General features: G+C 41.5%; 2 protein-coding genes across 3 annotated transcripts in view; both read right to left on the minus strand.

Moving 5' to 3' along the window:
- Nucleotides 1–1,295: 1,295 nt before the first annotated feature.
- Nucleotides 1,296–10,539, minus strand: part of rpl27 (ribosomal protein L27) — a 106,671-nt gene continuing 97,427 nt past the window's right edge. Inside the window, exons 1-5 of one of the 2 annotated variants that reach the window (XM_079281524.1) lie at nt 3,993–4,050; nt 3,376–3,458; nt 3,008–3,177; nt 1,791–1,901; nt 1,296–1,381 (exon numbers count right to left, since the gene is read on the minus strand). In XM_079281524.1, the coding sequence (XP_079137650.1) occupies nt 1,333–1,381; nt 1,791–1,901; nt 3,008–3,177; nt 3,376–3,456 (411 nt within the window). In that variant the 5' untranslated portion in view covers nt 3,457–3,458; nt 3,993–4,050 and the 3' untranslated portion in view covers nt 1,296–1,332. Of the gene's footprint in view, nt 1,382–1,790; nt 1,902–3,007; nt 3,178–3,375; nt 3,459–3,992; nt 4,051–10,539 lie in introns of those variants that run through there. The other variant, XM_079281525.1, reaches the window with a different exon arrangement.
- On the minus strand, nt 5,182–10,292 carry rundc1 (RUN domain containing 1). Its single transcript, XM_079282563.1, has 5 exons — nt 9,822–10,292; nt 8,402–8,560; nt 7,976–8,174; nt 7,751–7,846; nt 5,182–7,515 (listed from the first exon to the last, which is right to left on the minus strand). The coding sequence occupies exons 1-5, from the start codon at nt 10,215–10,217 to the stop codon at nt 6,653–6,655; spliced, it is 1,713 nt and encodes a 570-aa protein (XP_079138689.1). The 5' UTR covers nt 10,218–10,292; the 3' UTR covers nt 5,182–6,652.

Genomic DNA, 10,539 nt, shown 5'->3' on the forward strand with positions numbered 1-10,539 from the left:
CTCTGGTGTAAGAAGTACTCTGCGTTAAAAATCTTAGTACAGAAGTATTTGCGTCACAAAATAAGTATATATATATATATATACACACACAAGTACAAAAAGTAAACACTATGCACAATGGCTTTTTTCAGATCTATATTACTGGATTATAAGTATTGATGCATTAATGTGTTCATCACTAATGTTGCAGATGGTAACGGTTGGGCTCATTTCAACATCTTCATAAACTGTTGGGTCCCTCAATTTAATATTTTATTTATTAGTTGATTTATATTAATAGTATGAATCTTCAAAGAAACAAGTTATTGAATAAGTGTTTGAGTAAAAATATGAAGTAACAGAAAATGGAAATACTTGTACCTCAAAGTTACCAGTTAGTTGTTCTTCGTTACATTCCACTACTGTAAAAGTACACAAGCTCATAAAACAGAGGTGGGAAAAGTACTCTGATCCTTTGCTTAAGTAAAAGTACCACAGTATAAACAGTTACAAGTACAAATTCTGAATCTCAAGTAGATATTAGAAATTGACTTGAAATATCAAATTAAAATGACTCTTTATGCAAATAAGACCTGCACAAGTGTTTCATTATACATTGTATAATTACTGTGAACTGTCGGCAGTATTTTAATCTTAAAGTTGATCCGATTTAAATTTCAATTGAGTAAAACTATTTATTTTTTAATAAATGTATTTTGTTGGTGAAAAAAAAAAAAAAAAGCCATCTAAAAGTATAAATCTACTCAAGTTTTCACATGAAAGACAGAGTACATGCATAATACGAGTACACCAGTGAAGTACCTCTAAAATGAACTTACATTTATGTACTTTGTTACTTTCAACCACCGCTCCTATTGTACTTTTATATTGTACCTGACTTACAACAATGTAGCTACATTATAATGTATATGACATAACCTCAATAACAAACTACTAAGTAGGTGTAGAGAACGACGTTTGAGAGCTCGTTTAGTGAGACATGAGGTGCATGAAGTTTGTCTTGAGGTAGAAATCCATTTGTTCCAGTTCAATAAAAATGAATACTTTGATACAGTCTGAGAAAGAAAAGGTTGACATCTCACCATCGCGCGATCACAACAGTTTGACTTTAGTGTCAAAATATTCAACAACTTACGGTAAGTCATTTTAGGTTGTGTGTTACAGCTTCTGACAGCATTGAGTATTTCAAAAATACATTTGAAAGGATCGTATGAACCAGATCAATAATCCTCCAGACTGGGGCCGAGACGGTAAAAATAAGACAGAAAATGTCGACAAAGAGCAAACAGCCAACGTCCATTTTTAAACATTTATTTGTGAAACCGAGTGAAGTTAGAATCTGAGCTTCTGGAAGAACCACTTGTTTTTGCCCGTCTTGTACCTGAAAACAGAACAAACAAGTTCAGTACATTCACTCTGATGAACATCACAGGACTGAGAGGAGAAACTCCCGATATGTGACCAGTTCATCGAATACGAACAACTATCTTAACTAATATCTCAAATTATGGATCACAATGCAGCAACTGGGAAGCTTTGTTCACCAACAGGATTATTACACTAAAACAAACTTGTTATGCACAAATGACAGCGTTGATTGACGGCGGTCTCTCGCCCACAAAGGAAGCGCGAGGTGCATGACATCACTAACAGCATGCGACTGAGACAACATCTGTCTGAACTCTGGATCTTATAGTTAAGAGACACCATTGTGCCATTATTGTCTGAATGTCCCAACATGTGGGCCTGAAGCACGCTGAAGTTGAGAATCCACCGTCACACCGACTCACCTCTCCTCAAACTTGACCTTGGCCTCCCGCCTGGCTTTGCGCTTGAGGGCCGGGTCCCTGAAGACGTCCTTGTTGACGACAGTTTTGTCCAGAGGAATATCAACAGAGTATCTGAAGGAAACGAGCACATCGAGGAAAGACTGTTATTTAAACCCTCCACTGGTCACAGCTCAGAGTCTCACTGGTTGCTGTGAGACAAACTGGTAATCAGATCATAAACCTGCTCATCAAATCTGAGTTTTACAGTCCACATCTCATACATAGACGTAAACTTGAAATTATACAGCTTATTAAAATGGAACATTTTAGGCACAACACTCTTTAAACATGGAAAAATGTTCAATTCGAAACACTTTCATGTAAACATGTAATTGAGCTCTGATCTAAAAGGTTAAGTATCATTATTTGTTATGTTCACATTGCTCCAGAACGGCATCCTGTGACAGCAAATGTGATTTAAATGTTATTTACTTAAACGCATCTAATATCTTATTTCCAATCTCATTCACACAACCTACCAATAGCATGACATAATTCAAATATGACAATAAAGCTGAACAGATTCCTGCATCCGAGCATAAACAAAACTTCTTTTAAAAAGGAAAACAGAATGTGTGTGACAACAGGTAAAATGTGCACAAAGTAAATGTGTAAACTATGGTCTACATGTCAGGAAGCAAATATCTGTCAATGTTTGGAATGTCTTCATGTTTTTACTCTTTATGTTTGTTTGTCTTCACACTAATTAAAATACTGAGGAAGCCAGTAATTCTGAAGGGACGAGGTTAGATGTGTATGTGATCAAAGATAAAACAAAAACTAGAATGAACGTAGATAAACAAGCTCAGCAACAAGACGTTTCCTAACAAAATGCACCGTGGTAGTTGTAGTTGAATTATCTTGACACTTTTACGCCCACAGGTGTGTGGCTGGGTTCTAACCCTAAATGTGCCTTTTTAAATCAATGCATCTTATATAATCTAACGGCGCAACTCATCTCTCACACTTTTTACTTCACAAGGATTGTTTCGTGTCTGTTATCTTAAGCGGTGAAGTGCATCACTTAATCCGCAGGACATATTTTGTTTCATCAACCTTCCACTGCATCTGTACTTTTGGAGACTAAACACTTAAGTTTGCTGCCAGAGAGTAAAACAAGGAAGACAGACAATATAATACTCAATCACAGGAAATGAGTGCAGACAACAGACACCGACCTGGTGGGCATCAGGTGGTTGTAGTTGAACACCTTGACGAAGGCCTTGATCTTGGACCTCTTGGCGATCTTCTTCTTGCCCATGGTTGTAGTCACCTTGCGGGGATAGCGGTCGATGCCTGCGACCAGAGCGTGGCTGTAAGGACGGTCTGTTGTGCCATCGTCAATATTCTAAAAGGAGACAACAAAAAAGGGACTGCGGGTTAAGGCAGACACAAACTATACACAACTTTGAATCAATCCTATAATGTTGTATATTTGACAAAATAATGCGTACATGTCTGCTAAACATCTAAATGTTTAGGAAAATCTGTTGTGTTTGTTGCAGACTCATTACACCACATCGCACCCACATAGACATGTTTTTACCTTGACGATAACAGCTTTGCGCCCGGCGTAGCGTCCAGCTAGGACCATCACCACCTTCCCAGGCTTCATGAACTTGCCCATTTCTGCAAAAAATTAAAACAATGTCAAACCTCTGTGTCACCACGAATAACTTAACACCTCACAAGCAACATTACTAGTGTCAACAAGACCAAATGAACCGCTGAAACTTGAGGGGAACACGTTTAAACGTCCGCTGCTCAGTGCTGCTGCTTTGGTTAGCAAGCTAAGCATTAGCGTCCAGCCAGGGAAGGGCTAGCATAACGTTTCTAAAGCTTAAAACATTTTATTTCACTCTTACACACGCTTTGAAGACGGCATTTAAGTTGTGTTGGAACTACATGGCGCCCTACACAGTCTTAACACATATAATCAGCCCCCTTTAACAATGCGGTTCAGTTGGAAAATGAGCGCTACGGAGACGAAGCGCTGCGACATAAACAATCATTTTTCTCCCTTTGTCAATCAAAAATACACGAAACTAACAGACTCGTCTTGGCTAAAGGAGTCGTTGTCGTAAGTGTGGTGCGATAAAAACGGTTAAAATGCTCAGATTTGGAGCGATGGTTGAAGATTGTTGGAAGGGAAATTTCACTCACTGATGCTGTTCTACGGCCACCGCTAGCAGGAAAGGAAGCCGATAAGGTTTTAGTGACCTTTGACACCACCGATCCACACACGTCACTTCCGGGTGTAGTTTTCTGCTCGAAAAGAGTCAGTTTTTTGTTTATTTATTTATTTAACATAGACAAATTCATCACACATCGCGTGGATGCTACAATGTAACATTTTACAAATAAGAAAATGTTAAATTTTGTGTATTTAATGCTGTGATTGAAGATAGAATAAGAAGGTACAATTACTTCACAACAAGTAAAAGTACTGTACAAAAAACATCATAATATACTCAAAGTACCAAAAGTAAAAGTACTCACGCAGAATGGCCCAGTCTATGGGAATAACATATTATATTATTGTAATATAATTATTGATGCATTAATGTGTTCATCACTTTAATGTTGAAGCTATCCGCTTGATCCTCCAAGGCTCAATTGATTTGATGATTATATTTATTAATCTGGATCTGCGGCGGTTATCAAATATACTGTATGTAGTGGAGTAAAAGTACTATTGTAATATTTCCCTCTGAAATGCAGTAGAGTAGAAGTGTAAATTAGCAGTAAAATGTTCAGTAAAAGTTTAAGTACATGAGTAATAGTAGTTAATTACTTCCTTCTAAAAGTACTGGAGTCATAGCTTCAAAATATACTTAAATTATCAAAAGAAAAAAGTACTCATTATGCAGAATGACCTTTCAGTGTGATATTATAATATTGAATTATTAATACAGACACAGCGTTCTATGTTGTAGCTGGTTAAAGTAAAGCAAATTTTAACTACTTCATATACTGTTGGGTAGTTTAATCTACAACAATAAATTATATTTCATAAACTGGTCATATAGTTTGTCTGTTAAACATTGAACTTTAAAGTATAAAGTGACTAGAATGTAACTAAAATAAATGTAGTGGAGAAAAACAAATGTGAAGTTAAAAGAGACACAATAAACCTTTAGTGGTGAACTATTTTGCTCATTAAAAACAATTTACAAATATTACTATCAATGCACTTTATTATTTTATTTCATGTATTGAAAGCGATGAATAGGTATTTTTCATGTAAGGAATACAATAGATGTCTCGTTCAGGATGTTCTGTCAGCCTTGTTCTGCGTGAAATGTGTTCAAATAAAGTTGGGGGGGGGGGGGGGGGAGTGCCATTTCAACAAAAGAATATCAATAATGTGTAAAGTTTTAAGTCTTGATTTCTATAAAGCACAAAGAATAAAGACTCACAGCAGCACAGCGGTTCATTTACTAAGTTTAATGTATTTACAGCTGTAGCTATGCATTGATTAAAAATAAACAATTCATATCTCACAATATATTATTTGTGATTAAAAACAACATAAATTTAAATGATTCAGTGTGTTTCTAGCTACTTTAACTAAGTGTTCTGATATGTTCAACCGACTTCAGAGGGGAGTTAAAACATGCTATGCCATGAATAAATAAATAAATAAATGACTCCTTACATAAATCCCAATAAAACAGCTCTACAACAAAAATAGGAATGTAGGAAGTTAAATATGGCAGCATATCTACCACACCGAAACAGAAGCGTTTACACAGCAACATAAAATAAATGATGAACATGTGTCTCCAGGTGCACAGGTTTCTATGTCGGGAAGTACAGATGCAGTGATCCTCTTTTATCAAAGGTTTGATACACACATCAGTGTGTGTGTTAGTCCCAGAAACAGCAGTTAAACATACAGCAGATATAAACTAAACCTCAGTTTAATAGCATCTATGGTTTGTACATTCAGTATTTAAGGATAGAAATCGTGCAACTCTTCAGTCTCCGGAAGATAAAAAAAAAGAAAAATGTTCTCTGAAAAACAGGAAACAAAACAAAACCTTTCATATCCTACAATCGTGTTACATCGTTCTAATCATACAACATCACTGCCATCTAATTCTGATCCTAAATACACCTGGAATAGGAGAGAAGCAGCAGGTCTAACAGGGTCTAACACCTGAAACACAACGTGCAAGAGGTGAGAACAGCTTCACAGGTTTCAAAATGGAGTCTGCAGACAATGTTACACAACGCTTTAACTTCACGTCCGAAGAGTGCGTCAAGAGAGCAACCGATCTGCTCCACGGGATTTACCACCGAACGAACAAACGGCACAACAGAAGAGTCACTGCACTTTTCACTGTGAACGACAGTTTGCCGTTTAGAAACCTCGGTATCGAGTTTCCGCTCATTACTTTTTCTTCCTGGATTGTCTCAGTGGCGACCGCATTACAGTACTGATTACTGTACACATCCTACCTCTCTCTTAGCTGCATAGGTTAGGACGCCGTCAGGTACACAGGGCGATGACAGGGTGTGATGAGCACAGGTCGCAAAGGTCAGGAAGGCTTCTCTAAACGTGAGGAAATCTCCATCTCCATCTAAGGCATGTTTACAGTACGAGTAGCATCATCATTTTGGCATCATAAACAGAAGGTCACACGACATAATCATCCATGCATGCACAGAAGACATCACACACTTCACTTAAGATGGGTCGCTACTTAAATAACCTTTGAAAGGTTGCATACTTGAAGCACAAAGTCATGTTTTTGCGGGTAAAATACTTGATTTCTGAGGCTGATGTTTCCATTAGTTTTCATGGCTGTGTCGCCTCCTCAGAAAGCATCTTTAATGTTCTTCAGCTGCCGGACAGCCAGGTCCACTGGGAGGTTGAATTTGAGGTGGCTGATGCGGCCCAGGATGCGCAGGGCTCCTTCGAAGCCGGTCTGGGCCATGTAGCTCCAGGACTGGTAGTGCGGGTGTACGAGGGTCCCGGACTTACACAGCAGGTTGAGCCACGACACCAGCCGCTGCTCATTCAGAGCCATGCACACCAGCGCTTTGAACTCGGTGTCCGGTCCTCGCTTGTAGCGTCCGTGCTCATTCAGCACAGTGTGGACGGCCCACAGCAGAGACTGCTTAGGGGTGACGGTCACCGGGCCGCCCGCCACGGGGAGGCTGAAGGACTGAGAAAGCTGGCGGGCCGGAGTCTCCACGAAAGCTTTCCCGTTTTTGGAGTGGTAGTATTTGACAAAGAGCTCCCATGGGTGCATGGTCTGTGGGGTCGGTCTGTAAGGCAGCAGGCAGGAGATTGGCGCCAGCACCAGACTCATGGTCTGGGAGGGCGAGAAGAGGCCGTGAGACAACAAGTCCTTCAGAGCCATCGCCAGCTCCTTCCTCACCGACGACGTCAGCTCGTCTCGGGGTCCCAGCGCCGCGTTGCTGGTGTAGTTGACGACGTGTTCGAGGGACGGCTGTCTGCACGAGCCCAGCACTCGCACCTTGTCGACAGCCGCCTCCAGGCGCTGCAGCAGGGGCCCGTAGTTCTGCAGGGTCGACCCCTGAGGCCACACGTTCTGAGGAAGGTGGCCGGGGGCGCAGCCGAACTGGCTCGCAGCGAAGATCTGCAGCACGGCGAGGGCCTTCTGGATCAGCTGCAGGGCGGTCTCTCGCATCTTCTGGGCCTGCTCCGGGTCCACTGCACAGAGAGGAGGAGAACCACAGGAACTTATACTGGACAGCAACACTGGTGGCTCTGAGCACCACATCCAGTAAACCTTTATAAAGAGTTTACCAATACATCTTCAAAAAGAAACATCTTGGTCTTCACTCTGAAGCCGGGCACATTCAGCCAGATCTTAAACCCAAATCTACTGGCTTTATTACTGCTAACACTAAATAGTATCTGCTGTACGAGTTTGATACGAACTGACCTTTCTTCTTCTGTTCTGGAGTTCTGGCATTGGTCCCTGCTGCTTGTGGCTGCTGGCTGAGTCCACCATCTGACAGGAGAGGGTTCCCCACTTCATCTTTTAGGAAAGAAAAGCAAAATTCATCAAATAAACTGTGAAAGGAAAACAAACGAGCAGACACTGCAGTGAAACGGCGCATTGGTATCCACTTGAATGACGGGTTTTACCGCGTATGAGACCACGTACCCTGGATGAAGTTGATGAACATCTCCAGGTCTCTGATCTGGGTCTTGAGCTGATCCACCAGCTGCTCTTTGACCCTGGCTGGGTTCACTATCTGAGCGATGGCAGCGTCCACTCTCTGTCGCAGCTCCTCGGGCGACAAGTTGCCGATGTCCTCGTTCAGGTTCACGTCCAGCTTTTCGATCAACTCGTCAATGATGACCTGAAGAATGTAAGAAGGTTGGAGAATGGACGTAGTGTTGTATTGGAAGTGGTGTTGGTGGGAAGCTTCAAAACAGTTTGTATTTACTAACTGAGTCATATTTAGCCATGATAGCCTCTCATCACGTAAGTATGAGGATCAGACGAGCTGTAGCAGATCTGAACCCATCAACATGTGACGGGGACTGAACCCGGTGGCGAGTGATGGTTCATCTTCCACAACCCCACCTTCTGTCTCTCCATGATGACGGACTGCGGCAGAGCGTCGTAGCTGCCCTCCTGGTAGGCGAAGTGCTCCAGATCATCCAGCTGTGTCTTCAGTTGGAAAATGAGATCCTTCTGTTTCTCCCTCTGAGCCTCCAGGCGCTCCCTCTTGTCCCTCTCACTCTGACAGGAGAAACACACACACACACACACACACACACTGATTTTAATTTCTACAGACAGAGAGTGTGAACAGCGTGTACTAGATCTTGACCAATGTGGGAGCTTTGCTTCTGATACCAATATTTAAGATTCTAAAAGCTCTTTGTAATACATTTGTAATTAAATTCACTTAAAAGCTTTAACAGCTTTTTAAGTGAGACGTATTAACGTTTGATAGACAGTCCCATGCAGCACTTTATCAAACACTCAGCTGCATCTTTTTCGTACTCGTGTCACAACACTTACACACAAATACACGAGACAACAACAGGCCTCATACTCACCAGATCTCCCTTCAAGGAAAGCAGGCGACGAAGGAGAAATTACATAAAAACACCTTTAGTTTGGGGGTTATGATGAGAAATAACTCCAAATTAATTATTATGTGAGGCCGAGATTTTACTTCAGTTAAGACTGAATGCAAAGAAGCTGGGAGGAAACAACAGCAGGGACCAAAAGCAGCTCGGCTCACCATGGTTGTGTACACAGAAGCCTTTATTAAACAGATAGTGATCTGCTGGAAGCATTCTCATTGAGCTGGCAGCGCCGTGAGTCAACACAAACGTTTTAATCAGAAACCTCACAGCCACTGAGGAGACGCATTTGTCCAACAAAAATGAGTGTGTTTATGAGTGTCAAACATCTCTGTAAGCTTCTACACAACCTGCATTTAACCTTTCAATATTTATAAATCTGACAATTGTCTTTTTTAATTTAATACAGGCAAAATAACGCATAAAAAACATGACAACCTGACAATTGTTTTCTCAAATCATTGATTATTAAAAATGTAAAAAAAATACATTTTGTCAAACTAATTAACTTAAACTCCAAAATATGCAGTTAACTGTCACATAGGGGAAATAAAAGCACAAAATCATCTAAGTTAAGAGGCTGGAATACGGAAATATTGTGCTCGTTTGTATAAAAAATAACTCGATAATCAAAACAGTGGTTGACTAATCAATTGATTACCCTTTCTTTTCAGCACACACATACACTTTACAGCATCTTGGCAAAGACTCAGACACCTGTAAACACTGCACTATAGTCCTAAATATATACTATTATCATATAGAATTCATATAATAAGGACCATTAAAATAGGAGTATATACAAGGATATTCTACTGTTTCAATGACATGTTGTGACACCTGTCACCTTGTCCTGACATGCACTCAGAGAGAGTGTAAACATCATGGTGGTCGTAGTTTGTCCTCACCGAGTTCTCCAGCTGTTTGGCATCTAGAGCTCTGCAGCCCACCACGTGCGGGCAGCCCCTGAAGGCGAACTCCTCCAGCTCGGCCAGCATCCTCTCCTTCTCATCGGTCTGCGCGTGAACTACCTGCTTCAGTCGGAACTGCACCTGGGCGAAGTGAGAGGTGAGCGCGAGGAGAGAGGAGTTTAGTAGGTGCTGCTCCTCTTCCAGCTTCTCCAGCCTGGCGGCCATTTCCTCATCCGTGGCCGCCGAGGACAAGCCTCTCTGCTTCGGCTGGCCAGGGCTCCCGCTGCCGCTCTCATCCTCCGGGCTGGCCACGGCCCCGACCGGTGCCCACCGCTCCCCTGCGCTGGCGAAGGCAGCCTCGCTGTCCGAGGCTGACAGCTCCTCCGTGGACATTTTGAAAAAAGACGGGGCGGAGGTTTGAAAGTCCAGCTGTTTAAACTAAGTTTCCGGTTTGTCAACTGTCTTTTCCTTGAATGATTTGTTTTCTGGCGTTGCGCAGACAACAACACGAATCACCACCGGAGAAACAGGTGTAACGCCATCTTGGGAAGGATGATTCATACGTCAAAACGGAGACACGTAAAGCGTGCGGGAAAACACCGGAAGTCTAGTCTAGAACGTTTGTCTTCAAAATAAAAGTGTCCATATTAACGTAACGGAAATTCTTTCTTAATTTATCGTACTGTCAGATCATTTTAAAGAAACATTTTTGAGA

Source organism: Melanostigma gelatinosum (assembly GCF_949748355.1).
Source record: "Melanostigma gelatinosum genome assembly, chromosome: 13".
Classification (NCBI taxonomy): Eukaryota; Metazoa; Chordata; class Actinopteri; order Perciformes; family Zoarcidae; genus Melanostigma; species Melanostigma gelatinosum.